At 45.5% G+C, this 25,231-nt stretch overlaps 1 protein-coding gene across 9 annotated transcripts in view; it reads left to right on the top strand.

Moving 5' to 3' along the window:
* Nucleotides 1-25,231, top strand: part of Atpalpha (sodium/potassium-transporting ATPase subunit alpha) — a 144,776-nt gene that overhangs the window by 73,730 nt on the left and 45,815 nt on the right. For 2 of the 9 annotated variants that reach the window (XM_076369994.1, XM_076369992.1), the window contains exon 1: nucleotides 6,033-6,207. The exons of 5 other annotated variants lie outside the window; for them this stretch is intronic. In XM_076369994.1, the coding sequence (XP_076226109.1) occupies nucleotides 6,205-6,207 (3 nt within the window). In that variant the 5' untranslated portion in view covers nucleotides 6,033-6,204. Of the gene's footprint in view, nucleotides 1-4,961; nucleotides 5,112-6,032; nucleotides 6,208-25,231 lie in introns of those variants that run through there. 2 more of the 9 variants (XM_031969716.2, XM_031969712.2) reach the window with 2 other exon arrangements.

Raw genomic sequence — 25,231 nt, 5'->3', positions numbered from 1 at the left:
ATCCCAGTTGTTGTCGGGCTTTCAACTAACAATCAGTGAACTGAGAATATTTAACAATAACTTCCTTCTCTCTGGAAAACGGAGAAGTGCTCTTGATTTCTCATTTTGAGGTTCACATCGACGTTCATTCAATTACAGCTGAATACGACGCTCTATTTGTTTATTCACGAATATTCGGGAGTCATTGAAACGTTACCTTTAAATGGCACAATTGTGACGCTACAAATAAATATAGAAAAAATTGTTAACCCTTTGCGGACGAAGATTCTCTGAAATACACAGAACCCTCAACGGATGAAGCTAAATTATATAACAGTTACTTGAACAACAGAAAAATAGAAAACGAAGATTCCTTGAAATGTAGAAAACCTTCAACAGATGAAGCTAAATTATATATCAATTGCTTAAATAATAGCGATAACAGGAACTACATGCTAACCTCTTGCGATTCCATCAATTAAATCATTTGCCTGCGACTCAGTCTTCTAACTACGAGCGTTTCATCTCGAAATGTCGACATTCGTCCGCAAAGGGACGACTGCCAGTTAGCCAGCGCAAGGGTTAACCTCTCTAGAACGCAGTGGTCCACGGTACACAGAGACAGCACCATCGGAGCGCTTCGGTTCGTCGTTACAGCCGAACGTAACGTTACGGGGAATAATGCGGCAGCTCGATCATCGCGGCGCGCGGTTCGCCGGGAAACAGGATCCTCGCGGAGTCCCGGTTGGACTCGGAAAAGGGTGGCTCGTAACGTGCAAGGGATATTTGCATGGTGGAGCGAGCGAAGGAGTTAGGGGATCGCGTAGATAGCGTCTGTGCCGGACGAAGAGGGGCCGATCCGAGCGGAAAAACCTGTACACCGAGCGAGAGAGAGCGAGGGAGAGGAACGAAGAGGGGGTGGAATAATGGCCGTGAGGAGGAGGGCGCCGAGATGGAGGGAAGGAGAGAGAATAGCGCGAGTAGAGTCGGTCGGTCGGCCAAAGCGCCGTGTGGCGCGTAGCCCAGTAGCACAGATCGCGGTTCAGTGGTCCTCATCCCCGCCAGCGATCGCGTCCCACCCCCGCGCGCCCCTTATCGCACCCCGCGCCTCTTTCCGGCGCGATGGAAATTTCAGAGACCGTCCTCTCCGCCGACTCCGAAGTCCTCTTTAACACGTTCGCGATCGAAGTTTGTTTCAAGGGACCTCCTCGGGCATGATGTTCCATCGAACGCGGGAATCGCCTTCAGAAAATGGACGCGAGACTCGACAGTGGAGCTGCCGAGCAGTTAACTGTGGAACTCTGTTGGGAAAACCTCTCGTGCGCGCAATAAAATGAAAAAATGGAGCGTGTATTTATCGAACGCAGGACGAATACGTAGAGTATATTTTAACGCTAGGTTTACGGAGAGTCGATTTGATGCGTACTGAGTTCTATAAACATTACTTGGCGAACGTTTATGTCGGTTTTGGTTGATGCCGTTAGAAGGATACGTATTGTAGTAACCTAATTTTTAATCCCTAATTTCCAAGATGTAAGTGGTCGAACTTCGATTTTTCTAGGGACAGAATAAACCGGACAATGAACGTCCGTGAACCTAGTGTTAGAAGATCGAAGCGAAATAAAGAATTACATGTTTATGTGAGAAATAGAGAATTCATCGCTGAAAGAATTAGTATCGTGTCATTTACGATGACGTGTATAGTCGTCGAACAGTTAACTGGTTAAACTGACCTTTTCGAGTTGTATATAGGAACTTGAAGAATTGGACTGTAATTGATTTACGTATGGCTGAGTTTCTTTCGTTTAGGGAAGCATCGTTTTAGCTATTGTGAATAAGGGGTGGGTCTGACCTGTTTGGTAGTTCTAAGCTGTCGATTTTCTGTACGTCACCGTGAGATATAGGTTCGAATGGAAACAGGGAAGTTATTTGATTTTGGCTGGATGGAATATTGAGGGCTGCGAGTATTGATGGTCGCGGAGGTGTTCACCCTTATCTCTCGGTTAATAACACGGGTAACTAAACTCGATCAGCTTCTGGGACGATGGCAAAGCAGATTCGTCTTATAAGACGGCCCGAGTTGTCTTGATACTGCGAATTGGGATAATAAGGATCTTAGGGTGTATCTAAGAGGGTGGAGCACTGTTCAGTCTTCGAGGATCGACGGCTCCGCATCGCTGCAGACACTTCGCAATTACATCCCAGTAGCTACGAATCACTTCCCATAATCATTCCTCGTACTCCAAGCACCCTTGTACAACTGCAAAGCTCCCCGAAGCTCCTACAGCCGGAAAACCGTATCGAGAACACCTAGTCAAATGAACACTGAAATTCCCCTATAGAGACAACAACACTATACCCTGACAATTCCCTAGAAAGCCACCATCTCATCGGCTCCAAAGTCGTACCTCGAAAATCCATTCCGATGCAAACCCCAGCAGAATAAACCCGAAAATCGAGCGTCGCGAACTCGGTATCTCTCGGAGGGTTGAACCGTCGAGCCGAAAGCTCCAGCCTGCGTCCTGCGTCACGCGTGTTTCACGCAGCACGGGAGTCAGCGGCGGGGCGGCGATTTATCGGGTGCGCAGCGCGTCGAGGACGGTACCGGAAGAACACGCCGGCGGTGTCCCACTTAAGCCGAGGCTCGCGACCTCGCGCGAAAATCACCGGAACAACCGTCACAACCCATGGCACCCGTGTCCCCGTTCGCATCCGTCCACCCCCTTGGCTCCCCGAGCCTCCCCCCGGCCTCCGTCGACGATCGAACCGTCCTAGTCCAGCTTCTTGCTCCTTGCCCTTCCCAATTAGCCCGCCGATGGCACACTTCTCGCCCGAAAAATTTCCCCAGGGAGCCGGCGGTCTCTCGCGGCGGCCACCTACCGAGGGCTGCGCGCCCCTAGGGTCCCTCTCCACCCTTTCTCGCCCTTCGCCAGCTTCCGGACGAGGCGCCGCACGAGCGGCGAGCCGTTGAGAACCGCTGCCGGGACGACGGAGCTTGCGCCGTCCCGTTCGGGGGCGCGGACTGCCGGTTGAAACGGGGTCCTCTAGGCTAGGGGTTCGAACCGTGTCGCGAGGAGCGGCGCGAGGGGGTGGCTCCGGCGGCGGGGCGGCGGGGGGCTGGTCGGGGCGCAGCTAGCGATGGGCCATCGCCATGCAACTTTTCGAGCAACTCGCCCGACGCCGGATTCGAGCGCGGCCCGTGGAGCTGTAGGGTTAGGGGATGTCTCGAGACTTTTCCTCTTGACGCGGGACGAGACCGTCGGCGAGCGCCCTGGTCATCGACTGGTGTTCGCTGATATTGATTCCGATGTGCAGGCGCTCGTTCGGCTTTCGTCCGATGGATTCGGTGCTGGAGAGACGGATTGAGATTGATGATCGTAGACGACTTTTGTAGCCGGAGTTTCTTCGAGGCGCTGAGTCTCGTGCTGCTTGGAATGTTTCGTAGGTTGCTTTGATTCGCCCGTTGTCGGTTCGATTCGTTGTTGTTGGCCGTGTTCGCCGGTTATTGTAAGGAGCATCGAGGGCCTTGTCCAGCGTTGCTGACACCCGGCAAAAACTTGCTCCGGCAAGCAAGAAATTCGCTGAACTACTTACCGATACACGAAATGAACAGGAGTTACACGAAAATGCCCGTGAAGCTCGCTTCGTACCCCGTCCGGATTGTCCGGTAAAAAGCCGGCTGGCCGAAGTTTTAACAATAAATCAAGAATAACCAGCCAGTGACACCGCGGCGGACTGCGAGTTTCTTATTTCACGGTTGCGGAAGCTATAAAGATGTTCCTGTCCGGGATTCATGAACACATGAATCTCGCCACGGCGCAATAAAAGTCTGCGAGTAGGATGCGCTGTATACCCAAAAAATGACCAATCGATTGCGCCGATAGCTCTGTTTTATCGCTGCAACCTTTTATTTATGGAGGCCCTATCGAACTCTTATTTCCGATTTGTTCGCAGTTGCTCTAATAGAAGCTGCTTCGTCAATCATCTGGGCTGTTCAAACGAAACCGTTACCTTATACGTACCCTTCGACCCTCCAGTAACTGGGTCAATCTTGACCCAGGCGTCCCGAAACCTACCCTCGTCCCCTAAACCTGCAGCCACTCTCCCGTCAGAGACAAACGCGACTACGAATTTCATCCCTCAGACTCGACGATACAAACGCATCTACGAATTTCATCCCTCAGACTCGACGATACAAACGCATCTACGAATTTCATCCCTCAGACTCAACGATACAAACGCATCTACGAATTTCATCCCTCAGACTCAACGATGCAAACGAATCTACAAATTTCATCCCTCAGACTCAACGATGCAAACGCATCTACAAATTTCAGCCCTCAGACTCAACGATGCAAACCGATTTACGAATTTCAGCCCTCAGACTCAACGATACAAACGCCCGACTTAGTCATCAACCCCCGCATTCTTACCACACCTCAACGAAGCCTCGTTCAACCGTTCCCCAGCGATCGACTAACGAAACCCATCGCGAATTAACACCAGACTTCATTCATCGTGCACTTCGTCGTCCTCCGAGTAAAACCTCGAACCCGAGAACGATCGCGAAACGTATTCGCGGAATCGCGATGAGAAGCAGCTTATCCGGTGGCCAAAGGATATTCGTAAAATTCGATAGGCGATCGGCGAATCGCCAGAACGTAGAGGCCTCCACCCAAAGACAGTGTCTCTTGAACGATAGAGCCTCGGTGCAGGCCTAGGCGATTGGTCTCTCGAGCCCATCGCTACTTTCCGCGCGTCGTATTGGTTCGGGGTGGCGGCGCTCTAGGTGTACGCGTCCGAGAGCGCACGGGGTTGGTGGGGATGGATCGAGATCGCTCGGCTCGGCTCGCCGTGGAGGGGGCCGCGGAGCGGCGGGACGGGGGGAATAGCTGGTATGCCGGCACGGGTTGTACCGTGGGCTGCTCGGTCGGCCGTCGCGCAGGGGAGGTGGAAATCCGAGCGAGTGGTGGTGGAAACTGTGGCGGCTTGGTGGGGGATGGACGGGTCGATGATGTTGCCGGCGGTCCTCGGCGACTCGAAACGCCAGTCAGTCTCTGGTCCCCCCGAAGCCGCGCTGTTAACCTTCTATCTCATCGAACACCGCTCTCGCCGCAGCCATGGGTGACAAGGTTTGTGATCGCTTAAAACACCAAGCCGCATCTCGTTCCCGTTCTACAACGGGGAACACACCCCGGGACACCTATCTGTCCGCCGCTTTAGAGAAAAGACCCGTTCATTCGATTTGCCCGCTGCGCTTCTTCTTGTTGCCTTGGCCAGAGCCTAGAGAGAAAAAGTACCACCAAGTCTCTAACGAACACATACACGAATACACCTACAATAGAGGAGTGCGTTGTGCCGTTGTCGCGGTTCTATGATGTCCCCGTCGATTTCTCGAACGAGCGCGCGCGCGCGCGCGCCTGCTGCCTGTGCCTTCTTCCGGTGTGCGTGTGACCGTGCTTCCTGAAACGGTGTTTCCCCTCTTTCTCTGTCTCTCCGTGTGGAAGTACCGTGCCGTCGAGAGAGAAAGAGAGAGAGAGAAAAAGGGTGAGCCTGATAGTGACGGGAGGGATGGGGAGGAATCGACGAGTGACCGGGGTAGAACGTGAAAACGGGCTGAGAGTATCGTTTCCCTAGGAGACGGGTATCGAATCGAAGTTCTCTTGTGTCGGGGTTGAAACCGTTGGATCGTCCTCTCGACGCGATCTTCGATTTCTCACGATCTCTTTCCTGTCATATTCACGTACGGTTCCTTTACACTTCGGGACGGTCGAAACGCTCGGGAAACGAGAGTCAGCGAATGGGAGAAAGAGGGAGAGAATGATAGAAAGGGTGGGAGAGAGAGAAAGAGAGAGAGAGAGAGAGAGGGACGAGTCTGTAGTGTAACCATTGGTAAAGAGGAGCTTCGATCGAGGAAAGGAGGGGGAGGTCTCTCTTCTATCTCTGTTCATCCATCATTCTCCCTCTCCCCCTTCCCCCATCTCACACTCTCATTCTCTCTCTCTCTCTCTCTCTCTCTCTCCTGCTTTCTTTCCGAACGCTCGCGGAATCCGCGCGAAACAGTTCTTCCCAGTGATCGGTTCTGTCAGTGTCGTTCCCAGGGAACCGAGGTGCCACCTCGGTAAAGGAAAGTCTCGTCCCCCCCTCTGTCTCTGTTTCTTTCCTCTACGATCTTCGACTACTTCTACTTCCACCTTTTTGGACCGTTCCAGCGCGGAAGGAGCCATGGTAAACAGATACGCTTCGCTTAGAACCCGCGGCATCCCCTAACTCTATCTAGCCTAATCAATCGTCCTCTTCGTCTCTCGCGAGAACCGAGAACCAATCGCGCTCGAGTTGAATAGAGAACCGCGAACGATCGACCCGTGTACAGTGACACCATAGGAAGAGTCTAATCTCTCGGTGGTGGTTCGCCGCGAGGAGAGTTAGAGCCCGAGAGAGCCTCTCTGACCCCGATTGTGACCGAGTAGAACAGTGCCAAAGAAAAACGGGAAGAAAGGAGAGGAAAAAAAGAACGCTCGGGGGTAGAAAAGCCGACCCCTGCCGGAGAGGGACCCGTGGGGGCCGCGAAAGTAGTCCGCGGGGTGTTGCTGAAGGGTGCCGCGGCGCGCAGGCGCCGCAACCCTATCCGCCAGCTGCGGACTTTCCAACGGGGACGTCGTCGATCCTCGTCGCTTTCCGAACGATCCCCTAGAAAATCGATCTGCGTTCGCCGATGTCCGTTCTCCGGCTGCGAAACCGTTCCTCGAGCATCGCCTATGGTGTCCTTTCGCTACCTCCTCGACGCCGTTGCCGGTCACGTCATCGGGGGAGGGATCCTGCGAGGTCGATCGAACGGTGCGCGCGGAGAACGCAGGATCGAACGGGAGAATCCAGCTTGGTCGCGGAGCTATCGGGACAGGATCCTCGCCGGAGGTTCTCCAAAAATTTCCGAGCCATCCCGAGATGGTCGCTAGTGATTTTCCGGCGACGACGCGCCGCTTCTGCGCAGACCGGGCCGGCTCCCTCGATCGCCGCGGAAACTCTCTCTGGTCGACGTCTCTCGATCCAACGTGCTCTCTACCCTCGGTTTTCTTCTCTCTCCCGTTTCTTCTCGCGAAAGCGCCCTTAATTCGATCGATCGACTCACTCTCCCTCTTTCTCTCTCTCTCTCTCTCTCTCTCTCTCTCATTCTCGATGCTTCTCGCTCTCTCTTTCGGTCTCTAACTAGGAGAGCCTGGCAGAAAATAACCGCCGCATGGAGACTGGTATTTTTAGCGAGCTATTAAAGTTCACCTTTTTTCCTCGCTGCTCTGACCTCGTGTGCGCAAGCTCTACGCGGTTGCACGATAAATCGGAGGGCTCGATAACGATCAGCCGTGCTCGGGGAAGCAGGATCCTTGGGATTCGGGGCTCGTTAGCTGCTTCTCAGGGGATTGTTCGTTTCCAGGCACCGTTGTTTCCTGATGTCAGAGGACGCCTCTTCGGGCGGCTCGTTTCCAGGAGAACTGGAGCAGTTAGGGCCGGCGACACGCCCTGCAAACGCTTCGCGGTCGATCCGTCCTGCTTCGATCTCGATGCTAATGACAGCGTAGTCTTAACTGTTCCTGACGGAACTGGGTCTTTCTTTGATATTCCCGCTGTGGTCCAGTAGAGATTGTTATTCTTCTGCGATCTTCGCAGTTCACTGTGCATATCTATCAGCGAAAAATCGATGCAGTCATGCCGCACCAGGAATTCTCTTTCGTGCGCAGCATGCAAATCGTTCGACGCGTGCAACCTTCGTACGAGCAACATATTAAATGTTTCTCTGCAATTGTTCGCGTTCTCGCAACAATGTTCGTCCGGTCGACAGCTGTTAACATTCGAGACAAGATACATCTCGTCGATGTTCGAAAGCCGAACCAAACACGCCATAGAACGTAGAAACTAGACAGTCACAAAGTATTTCTTTCGCCTAGTTACCTTTATCGTATCCCCTTAATAACATCGCTAGATTCCTAATGATTCCCAAAGAGTAACCGAATCATCGATTTTCCGACTCCAGCTTCAAACGATACACAGCTGATTTTCGAACGAAGATCAATTACTCAAACGATAGAAAACGGAAACTGATCTCTTACTGTTCCAGTAATCAAATCACGTTCCTGACTTCCAAATACTTTCATCTCGAAGCGTTCATCTGCAAAGGGTTAATCTTCGAAAAATGGTAGCAAAAGTTATTCGCATTGACAGGAAGAGTGTGACAAGCCTTTAACCCTTTACACTCTGAAGTTTCTCACTAGAAATATTTTAACATTTTCTGATGAGATAAAATCGATATTTATTGAAACTAAGTCGACGAGAAATCACGCGTACATCGAGGAACAAAGCTGTTTATTCGAATATTTCTCGAAAAGCATTATAGGGAATATAACATTAAATGTCAAATTTTCACTGTATAAAATCAAGTGGTGAGAGTCACCTCTCGAGTGCAAAGGGTTAACAACGTTGCAACGTTAGCGAACAGCTCGCGGTAGCTGTCCAGAGGATTATCGTCTAGTTTCTAGATCCGATCTCGCGCGTTAGCGGCTCGGATAGAAAAATCAGGCCAGCTTTCACGCACAAAAGGCGTTCCGATGCGGCGGCCGGCCGCGCCGCGCCGCTTCTCCCGGGGCTGGTGGACCAAGGACGCAGCCGTCAATTGAAAAGGTCGATCCTTTTAAGAGGCCCTTACCGGCGTTTTTCATTCATTGAAATTTCTTCGGGCGACTTCCGCCTGTCGATTATCGCGCGGCGCTGCGCGGCGCGGCGGCACTCGCGTCACGCGTTTCCCCGTCGAGCTCTGCCCGACTTTCTGGAAATTTAGGTCGCTGCAGAGGTTTCGTCGACCCGCGTCTGCCGTCGTTTCTGCCCGACCTGCGCCATTTTTTTCGCCGAGGAAAACACGTTCGCCTGTGCAGGATCCCATTCAGGCTTCGATTTTTTGACCGTTCGATTTTTATTCCGATTTTTCAGCTGTTGGAGCATCTCTGTATATTTCTCGATATATCTCGATATTTCAATCAGTCGATCGAAGGTTATTCACTTTGCTCGTGATAGTGTAATCTATCGAAATGTCTATAATTCATTTTACTCTTGATATTTCAATCCGGTTATGATTGAAATCTCAATCGTCGATTGTACTTATATTTCAGTCGTTCGATTCGAATTTCGATAATTTCACAAGGGAAATCAAATTTTGTTTAGAGGATCCTAATGCGCGTTCTTCTCGAGGTAGACATAGATGTCAATGTTTCTAACAATGAACGAAAATCGAACTTTCCGATGAAAGAACGATCGCAAGTCTGGACGGTGTTAATCCTTTCGAGAGTCGTCAAAGCAAGAACCTTCCCTGCTCCCTCGTTTAACCCTTTGTGCCGTGAAGTCGCGTCGAAGCAGCAGTGAAGCATTGTTACTGTCAAAGTACCGTTGCAACCCCTTCGATTTCGTTCAATTGAATTCACAGTGGTGCGTCTGGTTTTCGAATGGCTCCAAGGATCCCAGGATACGTTCCTGTCAGCCGAATAATCCCGAAGTGACTCGAGTTAAAAAGACAGCATTGAAACAGTTACATAATTCAGGACGTAAAGCGTTAACGCGTCGACCGTCAAATCAGCGCCCATAAAAATCTCACGAAATCGGAGCAATTTATTTAATGATTGCGGAGCTGAAAGCTCGCGTCTGAAATGTATCATAGCAATTTGTTCCTTCGGCCTTCCTACATTTCATACGTTCGAGTCAAAACTTGACTCGCCGACTGTATTACCTTAACGCTTCATTGTCATCAGTGAACGACGAATTATATCATCGAACGCAGTGCAATTTGAACTTGCTTTAACGGTAACGTTGAACGAAATGTTCCAACCATTCGTTCGTCGTGACAGCTTCGAATAGATATAGTAAACAAATTTTATTCTCAATATTTCAATTTTTCCATTTCTCTCGCATAAAGATCCACAGTCTACTGATAAACATTCACTCGTTTTTCTGCGCAAGACTCGAAATTTCCTTCGTAACGTCGAGATCCTTGAGATTTTGAAAGAAACGTTGAAGCCATTCATTCATCGTGACGATTAGCTTCGAATAAACATAGTAAACAAATTTTATTCTCAATATTTGAATTTTCCATTTCTCTGACATGATGATCCACAGTCTATTGATAAACATTCACTCGTCTCTTCTGCGCAAGACTCGAAATTTCCTTCGTAACGTCGAGATCCTTGAAATTTTGAAAGAAACGTTCGAATCATTCATTGATCGTGACGATTAGCTTCGAATAAACATAGTAAACAAATTTTATTCTCAATATTTCAATTTTCCATTTCTCTGGCATGAAGACACATAGTCTATTGATAAACATTCGCTCGTTTCTCAAGCGCAAGGCTGAAAGTTTCGTTCGCAACGTCGAGGAGATGCCGTTCACGTGATCCCATGGCGATTTTCACGTATGACCTTCGGTCACGAAAGGGACTCGCGCCCTTCGCGGGCCGCTCGGTTCGGAGGTTGCATAACGCGGTGACGTTCGTGCTCATTCAACAACCGGTCGGCCGGCTATCGGCGGATCGATTACGCGATACAATAAACGGAAAGAATAAAAACGTTCCATGGCGGCCGAGCGTCATGGCCGACCTTTGCCGACCTTTGTCGCGGCGAACCGATGTCCGGTGCTGTTGCCTCACCCTCCCCGACGCGATTCGGTCGTCCTCGATCAACGGTCTACACTCGAGATCCTTGTGATCGATTCCGAGCCCTTTGCTGTCTGGAACTTATCAAATTTCTAGACTCCGCATCATTCGATTATTCATTGGCAACTCTCAATGTTAGATACCAAAGCTCGAAATGATCATTACAAGTAATCAAAGATAATTTCGTTAATAATGTCTGTTGAAACTTTTGAGAATTCTTTGCACATTAACTACTCGAACAGAAGCAATCACGTATCATTCTCTCATTATTAGAATCATTCGATTATTCATTGGCAACTCTCGATGTTAGATACCAAAGCTCGAAATGATCATTACAAGTGACGAAAAATAATTTCGTTGATAATGTCTATTGAAACTTCTGATAACTCTTTGCACATAAACAATCTCTCGTCATTCGAATAATTCAATTATTAATTAACAGCAAGATGGCAACGTCAGCATCAGTGATTCGCTGGGATTCGATATTCCGCCCGGAAAATGGTTACGCGATGCAAAGGGACCCATAATCCCCATGGCGATCGCGCGTGATCTGGGTAACTCCTGCGCAGTGTGGTGTTCGACTTATTGAACGTGCGATTGCGTTCGGGCACACTTGACTCTCTGGATATCCTGGCTGATTCTGGGACGCTGCCAATCTTGATAGACATCGGGACACCATCTACTTTCATCTGTGTCTTTCTCTTGGCTGCTTATCTACTTCAGTGGAGGTCTTCTCTCGATATTTTCCTTTTGCACCTCGACCGTTCTTCGACCTTTTCGCTTGGAATATCCGACACGTGACTGGCACCATCGATTGATATTGATAAATATAAACATTCATCGGTTCGAAGGATTTTTCTATTGGTTTCTATTCACGCGTTCTTTGTCATCGTTTGATCTGTCATCTGTGTGAGTTTCTAACGTGTATCTTCCCCTCTTTTAACCGTTACATCTTCCGTTATTTGATAGTCCTCTGTTTCACTCTGAATTATCTGAACATTCTGTTTCTCAATCTGAATACTAAAATATCCAGAAATCTAAGTCTCCCAGGTATCTGTAAACCCAAACATCTAAACATCCATGAATCTAAATATCTAAATATCTAAATATCTAAATATCCATGAAAACCCCATCAACTCAGCACAGTGCAGCCTATAGACAATTACCATATATATCTAACTACTCTCTGCTACACAAAACGACTTTCCAAAACAAGTATTCTCTACAAATAAATTCCGTTTCTCTATTCCTACATCCAAATCGAAACTCGGAACATCTATTGTCACCGAACAAGCTTCAAAACATCCCCATATCGTTACCAAAATCAATCCTCCACATATTCAGCTCTATACCTCTTAACTTCCATCGAAAGAATTCCTTCGTATCACTGATACTTTTCAAGTTTTATCCAAAAAACAGCCATGTTTCCCTATTCCTACAACATCCAAATCGAAACTCGGAACATCCATCGTCACCGAACGAGCGTCAAAACATCCCCATGTTGCCAAAATCAAATCTCCACATATTGAACTCCATACTTCTCAACTTCCATCCGAATCAATTCTTCGTACCACTGATTTTCAACTTTCGCCCAAAAAACAGCCACGTAGCCGCACTGTGCGCATTCGACATGATCCGCACCCCCAAACGAAACGCGATCAGCCATCCACGTAAGAATCGACGTGATAGAAGATTCGAAAGCACCGCAGCGATTCGCACCTCGTTGCCCGGTGGCCGGGTCAATAATACTCGGCCGGTTGGGCCGATCTTCCGCGAGCTGGGCGGCCGCCGGCGCGTTCCATGGAAATTCCAGCGTGGCGCCAGTGCCGTAACACCGTCCCCACCCCCGGCGGCATCGCCACGGGTAGTTAGCGTTTCCCGTTCGGCCTGCTTCGGCCCACAAAACGGTCATTTCCGTCAGAAGTGGCTGTAACGACCTCACGCGAGGCCGGGACACCGGGCTGAACAGGTTCTTAAGGCGAGAGGAGCGAGATCGTTGAAGGTCCAGCAGGTTTCTCCTCTGTCCCGGCGTTCTCACGGGAAACGTGCCGGAGAGGGCGAACGAAACTCCACCCTTGTCCGGCTCCCGGCGATTTTCACGGGCTCGTTAACCCTTCGCCGCCGAGTCTTTGCGACTCGCGGACACATGATTTTTCGGCTGCGACGCGAACGCCTAAGCGTTTATTTTTGCGAGAGTTAATCCTTAGCAGGTTGTTCTGTTATCTATCAGGAACTGATACTAATTTTTATAGTATTAGCGAGAATGAGAAATATAACATTTCTTAGATCTTTTATTTTCCTTAGTACAGAATTCGGATGCGTGGAGAATCGAATAATTTTAGGGTAGTTTCTTTAAGACTCATTGAAATATTTAATATTGTAACTGGAATATTGGAGCCTACAGAGTTCAAAGGGTTAAGAAGAGTGAACTGTTCGATGATCAACGCGTTCCACGATCGGTTGTATTTTGCTTATGAACTACATTGATTTTTTTTTAATAAAATATTAAATTGTATTCAAGCTTCCGGTACTTTCTGTATATTTCGATGTTTCTTTGTTTCTTTCGTGACTCTTTAAAAATATTTTTTACAGAAATTGGCGTATTATATGTGGTACACGTGGCAAAGAACAAAGAGATATTGCTAATATCTCTCAATTTTTGCCGCTTCGTTTGAATTTAATGGAAAAAGTGTATAATTGTGCTCGCCTTTCATTCGACAAATTCGACGCTCGACCATCCATTGCCGAGATATCTCCAAAATTTCTCTGCTTCGATTAATCTTATCGTTACCTTCGTGACTGTCGGATCGGAAGTCGTGCCGGTTATACGTGGGCGGCGCGGCAATCAGTGTGTTCAGCGTGTCGCTCGAAATAATTGGGTGATTGCACGTCGAAAAAATTCATTATTCCCGGATCTCCTGGAACAGAACGTCATTCCAACTGACGATTTCTCACGAACTTCAGAATAGTGCAGGTTTCTTTTAGGATTCCATGAAGTTTCTATAATTCTCATACTATTTCGATGCATGTCAAGTACTCAGTTATTCCTCAAAGTTCAAAGGGAAGGAAATATTCAAGCAAAACAGTCGTTCGCACAGAATACACCATTGAATCCATCAACAATCGTTCATTCTAATCAATTGCATCGTTCCTAATCGTTAAACATCCACGTTGCAACTCATTTGTATCATGAATATTCACTTTCTTATTCCAGAACAATTCTGCGTTCACAGTTCACAGAAAGTGCAAAGGGAATCTAACGTTGATTACAATTCTATTGCAATTTTGGTACTCTTAGTATCTTTCAGAAAACGTTGATTACAATTTTGTTACAATTTTGTGCTCTTAGTGTCTTTCAGAAAACGTTGATTACAATTCTTTTGCATCTAGTATCTTTCAGAAAACGTTGATAACAATTCTGTTGCATTTAGTATCTTTCAGAGAACATTGATAACAATTCTGTTGCATCTAGTGTCTCTCAGAAAACGTTGACAACAATTCTGTCGCATCCGGTGTCTCTCAGAAAACGTTGATAACAATTCCGTCGCAACTTTGGTACTCTCGATGTCTTTCAGAAAAGAGATTCAGTGATTGTAGGTCACTGAAAATACAGCCTGGCAAAGGGGTAGACTCTTTTCCCCGTGGCAGGTGGATCGAAAGCCATCGAAGCCTTTTAAATCGACAAGAAACTCGCCGGGGAATGCATCGAACGTCCATTAATAGGGGTTGGCGAAGACAGTCGGGATTGTAGGTGGAAGGGCCGCAGACTAGATGGCGCCCAAGCTCGCCTTCTGGGCTGCCTATCGATCCTAACCTATTTATAATTCCTCTGACATTTCGATTCCGATGATAACGCTCGGCGAATTCTACCCCAACGTGTTCCACCTTCTCTCCGCGCGGCGTTGCGTTCCCTCCGCTTTCCGTTTCGACACCCTTGCCCCGAGCACCGAAAATTCACTCGGTTCTTCATCCCTGTTTCCAGTTGTCCTTGTAGCCGTACACTCGACAACCCTTAGTTCTAACCCCTTGCCCTACAATGTATTTCTCAACACTAGGTTTACTAGGCGTTTAAAATTTGGTTACTACGATACGTACTCTTGTAACTGCAGTTCAAGATTTACTGAACAACCACAACAGAAAGTAAACAGAATAAACGGCAATGCGTTGCTAAGTGAAAAGTGGGAGATCTCCCCGTTCGGTTGGCTAAGTGGTAAACAATATTTGAAATGACGGTAAAAATAAATATCATTTAAATACTCCAATGAATGTCTGAAGAAGCTGGAAATAATCTATCGTTACAATTTTTATAGGAATTGCATATTAGTCGTATTAAATATTCGGTAGTTCTAGTTAACCTTCTGAACTCGGGAGGTCTCAGTCGCCACTTGATTTCCTACAGTAAAGCTATGTTTGATATTTAATATTATACTTCATATAACGCATCAATCTGAGAAACATTCACGTAAAATAGCTTTGTCCGTCAATTCACGTGAATCTTTCGTCGAGTCGGTTTTACAAAATATCGTCCTCATCTCATCAGAAAATGTTGAAACATTTCCAGTGAAAAACTTCGGAGTGGTTTAAATATCAAATTCGATACTTCCACTGCATGAAATCGAGTCACTATCGTCTAAATCTCTTAAATCAAATTCACTATGCACCTACCATAACGTTCTCCTATCAACTATCCTCTAGTAAAACCAACACTCGACCAATTAAAAAAATATCAATAATGCCATCTTGCTTATTAAACAGAGTACGCGCGAAACTGCTGTTCAAACTTCGATTCCCTAAGAAAGCGAACTTTCAACTGCTCTTGTCCACTCTCCATTGATATTTCCCAGCGTAATTACCATTGAACTCGCGCGCAGCCGTTTCTTTCAATCCCGAGTGAAACGGCCCACTCCTATAAACGCGAAATATTTAAACAGCCTGCAGTCCGCGAAGTTTCCCCATTATTGGCGGTTGCACGAATTCCGAATGCACTTCGGGACGACTTCTTCTTGGCGGGCGACCTGTCCCGCAATCTCGGCGGCCGGTGTCGTATTTAAAGGACCTTATTTCCGAGCCGACTTCCCTCTCCGGGAGACTTTAACCCCGATGGGAGCGCGCCGTTGCAGCCCCGGTTAGGCCCCTTTGTGGCTTTCCGTTGCGAGGGGGGTTGATCCTCTCCCTTTCACCCCTTGCCCCTGCCAGGTCGATGGAAATACTCGCTCCTCGGCTGCGAGCTATCGATCGGTGTCATTCACGTGCAACTTCGAATCTTTGTTCCTTATTTCGAGGCAGTCTCGTCGATGTTTCTGTTCCGGCTGCTCGGAGAATTCGGAGATGGGATCTTGGAAGCATCTTTGCGGACGAAGATTGAAATGTAGGGAATCTTGAGCTGATACAGCTGAATTATATATGAAACGTTTGATTAATGTAGAAAAGGAAATTACGTGACGATCTCTTGCTGTTCGAGTAACAAAAATTTGAAAGTAACCGAAATGTCGACATTCGTCCGCAAAGGGTTAACCCTTTGAACTCTGTAGGCTCCAATATCGCACCAATTATAATATTGAATATCTAACAAATAAATATTTTTGATACCTAATGAGAATATATATTGATTGGTCATTCGTGTTCCACTTTGCACAAACGTGCAAATCATGAATTAATTAATAGAATTTTAGCAGCTCATAGTAACTAAGATCGATCTAAGGTTGAATTTTTCTTCTACAATTATTGCGGTTAACTACCAGATGGATTCAAGCTTAAAAAAAATAACCAGAGAGCATCTAGACGAATGTCGAAAGTGTATCTGTTAATTGCAAGACGTGCACTGGTCATCGGATAATTATCATAGGCACGTCATTGATCAATTTCTCATGCGTGGCGATACGTCATGCATTAATTGAGCCTTAACAGCGAAAAACGAGGAGCGGGGGATTGATAATGGAGGCGATCGATCTCTTTCCGAGAAGACAACAGTGAAACGCTGCGCCGGTACGAAAATAGAAATCTCATTCTTCTTGCGATCACGCGAAACAGCTCGATTCGAAACAATTCGAAATCGACGGAACGCAGCTGAAAACGGCTTCTTTTAATAAAATTAAACAATCTTATCAATCACGAAACAAACGTGAGAAGAGCTATTGTTAAATATATATATATATTAATATATATATATTATTTATATAGGGGATGAAATTTAAGGGATGAAATGAATTTTTCTACGCCTGTGATGTTCTCGGTGTGTTGTTCGTTAATGATCGTAGAATTATTGGTCACGAGGAACGAAGGAATCGATGTAGATCCCGTAGATGTCCGAATGCCGTAATAGCCTCTTCAAAGACTTCTGCTTAGAGCGTTTGCGGGTCTTCGGTTAAACCAATGTTTCCCCCCTCAGCGAAGTAAGTCCGACGGTCGTTGGCCCGCACAGGGATTGCCTTTTTCTCGTCGCGATTTCCATTGCTGCGTTACTCTTACGCAACCCTGTAGTTATTTTGAAATTTACGTTTTGCCCAATTTGAAATGTTGGAATTTTGATGTTTACGTTTCGTCCAGTTGGAAGTCTTGGAATTTTGAAGCTTACGTTCTGTTCAATTTGAAGTGTAGCAACTTTGAAATGTATATTTTGCCAGTTTGATATGTAGGAATTTTGAAATGTACATTTTGCCAATTTGTAGTCTTGGAATTTTGAAATTCACGTTCTGTTCAAGTTGAAGTGTAGGAACTTTGAAATAAATATTTTGCTAATTTGAAGTGTAGGAATTTTGAAATTCACATTCTGTCCAATTTGAAGTATATGAATTTTGAAATCTATATTTTACATAATTTGAAGCCTTGGAACTTTCAAATGTACATTTTGCCAATTCGAAGTTAGGAAATTTCTAAATTTACATTTTATCCAATTTGAAACTCCACAATTTTGTAATTACAACCACTTTCCCAATCTACAATCTTAGAATATTCCAATAACTCAATTTCTCAATTTAACAATCTCAGTTCCCCATTCCTCGATCTCCCAATTTCAAGAAAGACAATCCCCAATCCAAGGTGCACAAAATCAAACATCTACATCCACGAACCTCAATTCAAAATCTTCACCGATCTCCTCAAGACGAAGGGTGAATTCCTCGTCCGACGCGATCCCACGATCAGCTAAAACGCATTTAATTCTCACCGATTCTAATAGTTGATTTTCCGTGTTAGCGCGGTACGCGTGTCAATTTCCACGATTCGTCGACGGATATTTGTCGTGGCAGTTAGGGTACCGGTCTCACGAGCCTATTCCATCAGCATACTTATCCTATGAACACATCAAACGAATCCATCGATCGATATCATTCCATCGGTGACTTCCAGACTCAACCCAAACGATCTATTCGCCGATTATCGCTAATTTTCCTCGCGTCCATTCTCCCTTTCCCATTTTCCTTCCTTTTTATCCGCCGATTCGGTTCACGTGTTTCGAGGGCGTGGAACGCGCCAGGTGACGCAACTTCCTCGACCGAAAAACCGACAAAAACCAGCTTGATCCAGCCGCTCGCTGATTTCTCGGCTGCAATATTTGCCGATCTTCGTACCGGCAGACGGAACGCGTCGGCTACCGTTTCGGCGAGCACCCGGAGGCTGTTTAAATATTGAATTTTGTCATTGTTGCAACGACGGAGCCTCTCGTTCGACTTCGTCGTCGTCTGCAACGGACCGTGATCGTTCGTCGGCGATTCGAATCGATCGAAGGATTTTCGTCGGCTTAATTAGAGGTTCGATGGTGGCAGGTACTAATGGGAATCAGGGACGTTGAACGGCCTCCTTTCGTTGGATGCAGTCCACTCGCAGCTTCTAGCGAACGAGCGTCTACTTAGAATCCTAGCAACAATGAAGATCCGGGCAATCGTAAACTCGATCAACTGTTATAGAAATTCTCTAGTTCCCGCGCCTCGAGAGATCATTCTGGAGATACTTGGTTCGCTGACGTTGCAGTGGTTTCGCGAAAGAAATTAGAGGAATCCTTTGGAAAAGTGAAAAGAAATAATGCAGCAATGAATCGCGTTGTGTAAATAATAAATGTAACAGTCTTTTCAGAGAAACGTTGATTCGATTCGGTTACCGATCTCGAGACACTGAAAGATAATTCGAAGTAGTTCCGATCACTAAATTTGATATTTTAGAGAAACGAATTAGAAGAATCCTTTGGAAAAGTAAAAGGAAACAATGCTACAACGAATCGCGTTGTGTAAATAATAAATATAACAGTCTTGTTAGTGAAACGTTAACTCGATTAGTTTACCGATCTCGGAACACTGAAATCAGAAAATAATACGAGCAATGAATATAATAGTATTTCAGAGAAACGTTAATTCGGTTAATTTACCGGGAGAAACATTTCCATCGGAGCGATGAGAAACCACATGTTCGCCATAGTTCGAAAGGCAACTCGAAATAGCTCCAGTCACTGAAGTTGATATTTTAGAGAAATTTAAAAAATCCTTTGAAGAGTTAAAAGGAAGTAATACGAGTAACAAATATAATAGCCTTTTTATAGAAACGTTAATCCGCTAATCCCGGGAGAGACATTTCCATCGGAGCGACGAGAAAGAAGGAGCAACGAGAAATCACGTGACATGTTTGCCATGCAACGCAATAATTCGGCTGGCCGGTTAGACGGTGGCGTCACACGTACGCCTGTTACTACGTACGCACACACACGCGCGGGCGGAGTGACGTGGCTCCGCGTGGAACGGTAGTCGTTAATTCATCGAACGTTTCGCTTTATCCGGCGTGCGGGCCCTTTTGTGCATCGATTTATTATGCAATTGCGCGAGCGGCCCGGCTGCCGCCCCTTTTCGCCGCTCGGCGGAACCAAGGGGAGGCCGCCGACTAGCTACGGCACTGCCCGCCGCTGCAACAGGGGTTCCCCTCGAGCGTCGCAGCGAAATATCCAATGGAATATCAATTCTCGTAACTTGCTATTCAATGGAAAACATGGAATTCTTACTTGCTCGATGCGAACATGTACGTTTAACCCTTTGGAGACGGATTTCGACGTTTCGGTCGGATGAGATGTTCGGATTTGGAAGACTGAGTCGTGGACAAATGATCTAATTAGGGAAATAGCAAGAGATCGGCACGTAGTTTTCTTTCTTTATTAATTGAACGATTGATGTACGATTTAGCTTCATGTGTTGAAGGTTTTGTATGTTTCGAAGAAGGGTTAACCTCGTCGAAGGGTTAACCCTTGGCACTACAGGTTGTTTTGTAATCAGCAACTGCAAATGATTTTTATAGTATTCCTAGCGAAAATGAGAAATGCTATTTCTTCGATATTTTATTCTCCTTCTTAGTACATTTGGATGTGTGGAGGATCGAATAATTTTAGGGTAGTTTCTTTAAGATTCATTGAAGTAGTTAATATTATAGCAGACCGAAAATGAATTCTCATTGGAAAACGAAGAACTTTTTAAACATTTATTGTAGAGCCAAATATAGGCGTCTTAACCCTAATCGAACCACGATGCGACTTTCAGTCACATTCGACATTTTTACTGAAATCTTTTGATTATTCCATATTTAATTTCCAAAAGTACGTAGAACGTGGTGCTTACTTTTCGATCGCGAGAAGAATTTTGAATTCTGCCGTTTGAGATGATCCGCGAACGAGTTGTTGAACTTGGAGAAGACTGAAAAATCATCGCAGGAATAGATCGATTATTTTCCTGGAAGGGTTCACGGGCGCACGGTTATTCTCGTTCGCGTTCGTAATCGTTCCGCACTTGCGTACGACTGTTTCGAGGTGAAGGTTCATTGGATTAATTCGATTCGATCGTTTAATTGGTTAATTCGAGGCTGAAGCTCTGTGTTGTCTCGCGCCGCGCCGCGGCGAGGGACAGCAAATCAGTGGCTGATGCTGCTTTCCCGATTGCTCGCTTCCCGGTCTTCGGAAATCGCTGAGTCTTCGATGAACAATTATTGCTACGACCATCGAATCTTTAATGATCTCTTGTAACTTGTGAATTTAATGTTCAATGTCCCGATTAAGATTGTTCTTATTGATGAAACGATTAAGTACTGGAAAACTATTGCTTTATGCTTGCAGATTTTTATCTCAAAGTTGTTTCGATATTATTTCAGACTATCAAGTTGATGGTAAATTGATTTCACTTTGATTTCAAACGTATTTCAAATTGTTGAGGGTTTCCGATTTGCTTGCAGATTTTTATTTCTAATCTCTGAGTTTCTTTTGAACTTGTTTCAACGTCATCTGGAATTGATCTCAAATTGATTTCACCTTTACTTCAAAGTTGTTTCAAATTGATCTCAAATTGATTTCAGTTTTACTTTTAATTTGCATCAAATTGATCTCAAATTGATTTCACGTTTATCTCCAATTTGTATCAAATTGATTTCACTTTTACTTCAAATTTGTATTAAATTGATTTCACTTTTATCTCCAATTTGTATCAAATTGATCTTAAATTGATATCACTTTTATCTCTAATTCATATCAAATCGATTTCACTTCAACCTCAGTTCCATTGCCATTCGATAAGAAACTGTCCTCCTCGTTCGATCCGTGAAACCCGAAATTTCCTGCGACCCTTAACGATTAAGGTCACCGTGGTGAACGTTCGCTCGAGATCATCAGGTTCATTGTCCACGAGGAACTTCACGAAATCGACGTCGGCCCGGTTGCAACATTCGCGATCAGCGTTTACCGATCGCGCACACGCCTGCGAATATACATTTACGCTCCGCGTGTTTCGTGGACGTGCGCATAATTAATACGTCGCGATACCGGCGCAACTGGTTTCGTAATGAAAATCAATCGCTCGCCGCGTAATTGAATTCCGCGCGGGTGGCACCGGCTGCGGTCGCGGCGCGCGCAGAACCGAGTCTCGTTACATGGAAACGCTGATTTTGCTCTCTGTTCTTATCGCCGATCCCATTAATTCGTCTGTAACAATTAATTATCGATAATCTGATAGCAAACAGTGCAACCATCGAGTATTCCGCGCGATTTCTGTGTAACCGTTATACAAATCATGACAGTAGACTATTCTTATTTTCTATTGCTACATGTTGTAACGTGCAAGTGGAACTAATGAATTTTCTAGTAATTATAAATATTGAACGCTTCGATCAATCGTTAATTCAAGTAGTTGGAATCATTTGTAATCTAATCACAAGAGAAACATGTTCCTGAATATGGAGACTTACGAAAATCATTTGATAGCAGGAAAATCGAATGTTAATCTAATTAACATTCTGTATCGTACATTAGCAGGTAGTCTAATTGAACTGTTCAGTCTCACAGCTGAATGAACGGAGCGCATTGTTTGCTTCGTTAGCTTGAGTCATAAATAATTCATACAACGGATGGCAGGAATTAGGTGGACAAGTGTCGCAAGCGATAATAACGGAGTTGTTACTTTAATTGAGGTGTGATTGCAGAATGCGCGTACACGGTAAACATTTCATTAATTCCGTGCAAGCAACGATTTCTATATTCCTCTGTTAACCCTTTGCGGACGAAAGTCGACATTCCGGCGAGATGAAACGTTCATATTTGGAAGATTAAGTCGCAAACAAATGATTTAATCGCTCGAACACCAAGAAATCAGCGCATAGTTTCTGTTTCTCCTATCATTTAAGTAACCGATATATAATTTAGCCTCATCTGCTGAAGATTTCGCGTATTTCAAAGAATCTTCCTCCGCAAAGGGTTAACCCTTATTTTTCTCAACAAATGTTCATTATTTCCTGGTGGAGTAGCAATGATATGTTTCGCTACTAACAGAAAGAAATACCTTGTATAAATTGGTTATACTAAAACTATTTTATTTCTTGTTCCGTGTGTTGATACATTATAGAAAATTTAATATTGAATTTTCAATTTTACCATTTCGTTCGGTCAAATCGAATGGCGACTGAAAGGCGCCTCTCGAGTGCAAAGGGTTAAACATCTTCCAGTGTACAGTACACTCAACCTTCTATTAAAAATTCAATGATCAATCATAAAGTAAATAAATGTCCATTTTCATCTGCTCGAAGTCAACGAATTTGTCGACTTGTCCGACAGTTTCCCGTTTCTCGGAACGTAAACAACAGTATCGAAGAGTCGAGAGCATTTCCTGTGAACCTATTTCTCTCTAGACACCCGATGCAAAGTTTCGGCGGGCCGCGCAGCCAACGGGTGGCACAGAAATACACTCGCGCCTCGTAGACTCTCAGGGCCGGCCAAGAATAGAGGGAAATCCAATTTTAATCGCGGAACCTCGACCCGCGATCGCGTTCCGTCGAACGGACGTCAACAAACAGCGAACGCCGCGCGCGGCGCGTACAATGGTTCCTACATACGAATCGTTGACCCTTTGACCCTTTCCAAATATTGCGAACGGCTGATTTTGCCTTTGCCAGCTTAGCGTTAGTAATCATTCAACAAACGAGCGTCTCAGATTTTTCGAAATTCTTTGCATAACGCATTGAATCGTCTATCGAAATCTTGAACGAAACGAGGGGAAACCGAGTATCGATCTCTCATTTGAATAACGAAATTATCGCAGCTTCTTAACGACTAGAACTCCAGGTTTTGTAATTTATCAGTAACTGCAACTAATTTTTATAGTATTCCTAGCGAATATGAGAAATGCTATGACATTCCTTCGATCTTTTATTTTCCTTAGTACAAAATTTGGATGTGTAGAAGATCTAATAATTCTAAGGTAGCTTCTTTAAGATTCATTAACCCTTTGCACCCAAGAAAATTGCAAAGTTGAAAATTCAATATTAAATTTTATACAATGTACGAACACATGGAGCATCGAAATAAAATAGTTCTGTCGCTTAATTCATGCAAGGTATTTCTTTATGTCAATTGCAAAAATATTAACTGACATTTCATGAGAAAATAATGGATATTCGTTGAGAAAAACATTCTCGAGTGCAAAGGGTTAACAAGGGAATCGCTCGTCGAATTGTATGGTGTCCATGTTGTACGTGTCGAGAAATGGAGAACCATCATGGCTTTCAATGATGTTCGTTCTAGAAAATGAACGAGAACGGAGTTCGAAGTTAGCACGATGAGTCCGTAGGCCGGAGACTCGAACGTTCGCGGGCTTCAGTTCAGGGCTGAACGCGTGGAATCGGTTAAACGAAAACCGTGAGAGGAATCGGGAGTGTAATAACAGCAGAACGAACTGGTTCGACGCAGGACTAACGTCGTTTACCTTGAAGGAATTGGATCGCGTGCCTCTGATTCGGGTCTTCTCGCGTGCGCGTTCACTAGTCGGTCTTCCGCCGCGATCGACCTGATCGCGAATCGGGATCTCACGCGAGCTCCGCGATTCCCCGTAATTCACGATCGAATCTCTCCGCTGGAAACCGTGGAACGAGGTTCGATCGTTGATTTACCAGCTTACGGAATGAATTTTCTTTTAACCAATTTTGAAGCGACTGGACACAATGGCGTGGCAATCTCGTTCCTGTGAAATCGCGACGTTCCTCGATTGCAAGTTGCGGACTGCCGAATTCTAAGTTACTTATCAAGTTGCATGTTAAGTTACTTATTAAGTCACCTCTCGAGTGCAGAGGGTTAACTAAAAATCGTTAGGGTAAGATTGAAGTAATCACTCCGAGTTTCCTCAAAAACCATCGAAGGAATCTCTCTTCGAGGTTGATAATTATAATCGATCAACGATCTATTAAAATTTTTCATCGCGATAACTCCAGTGAAATTTAATAAATTAACTATCTGAGAGGATCTCTATAAACCTTGCTGCCTCGTTTCTTCGTCAATGTAACTCGGATCATTCGATTTCCTATGGATCGCATGGTATCCACGAATCACGATGAAAAGGTTAAGCTCTATATCCATGAACGTAGACGGCAAACCATGAAAACGCGATTTCCGGGACCGATCGCGAGGTGTCTTCGAAGAAGTCTCCGTCGGCTCGCTCGTCAGCTCGGAGCGCAGCGGAACGCGCTCAAGTTAAACGACCAATCTCTCCCTCTTGACCCAATTCGTAGAACGCCCTGTGCCCCACGCACGCGTGACGTCACAGGTCTCCTCCTCTTCGGCGTGAGTAACGCGTGAGGGTGCGTGCGTGCAAGGCCAGCCGGTGCGCCGCGTGCATCTCCCTCTCTTTCTCTCTCTTCGTCCACGCTGCCGACCAGCTGATGCATTCCTCGTGCGTTCTGACGCTGCCAGCGTGCATCTGTTGCCCACCGGGAACAGAAGTGAAATGTAATAATTCCGGTTACCTTTGCTAAAATCAAGTAAAATGGAAGTATTTGATTATTCGAAATGATCCTAGATCGTTCCATTTGCAGTTGTGGAAAGTGAAATGTAATTCTAGTTACCTTTGCTGAAGTAAAATGAAAGCATTCGATTATTCTAAATGATCCTAGATTGTTCGATTTCCAGTTATGAGAAGTGAAATATTCTAAATAATTCTAGATTGTTCAATTTCCAGTTCTGAAAGGTGAAACTTAATAATTCTAGTTACCTTTGCTGAAGTCAAATAAAATGAAAGCATTCGATTATTCTAGATGATCCTATATCTTTCGATTTCCAGTTCTGAAAA

Source organism: Nomia melanderi, chromosome 8, assembly GCF_051020985.1.
Source record: "Nomia melanderi isolate GNS246 chromosome 8, iyNomMela1, whole genome shotgun sequence".
In the NCBI taxonomy this organism is placed as follows: Eukaryota; Metazoa; Arthropoda; class Insecta; order Hymenoptera; family Halictidae; genus Nomia; species Nomia melanderi.
This window is presented reverse-complemented; position numbering and strand designations above follow the sequence as displayed.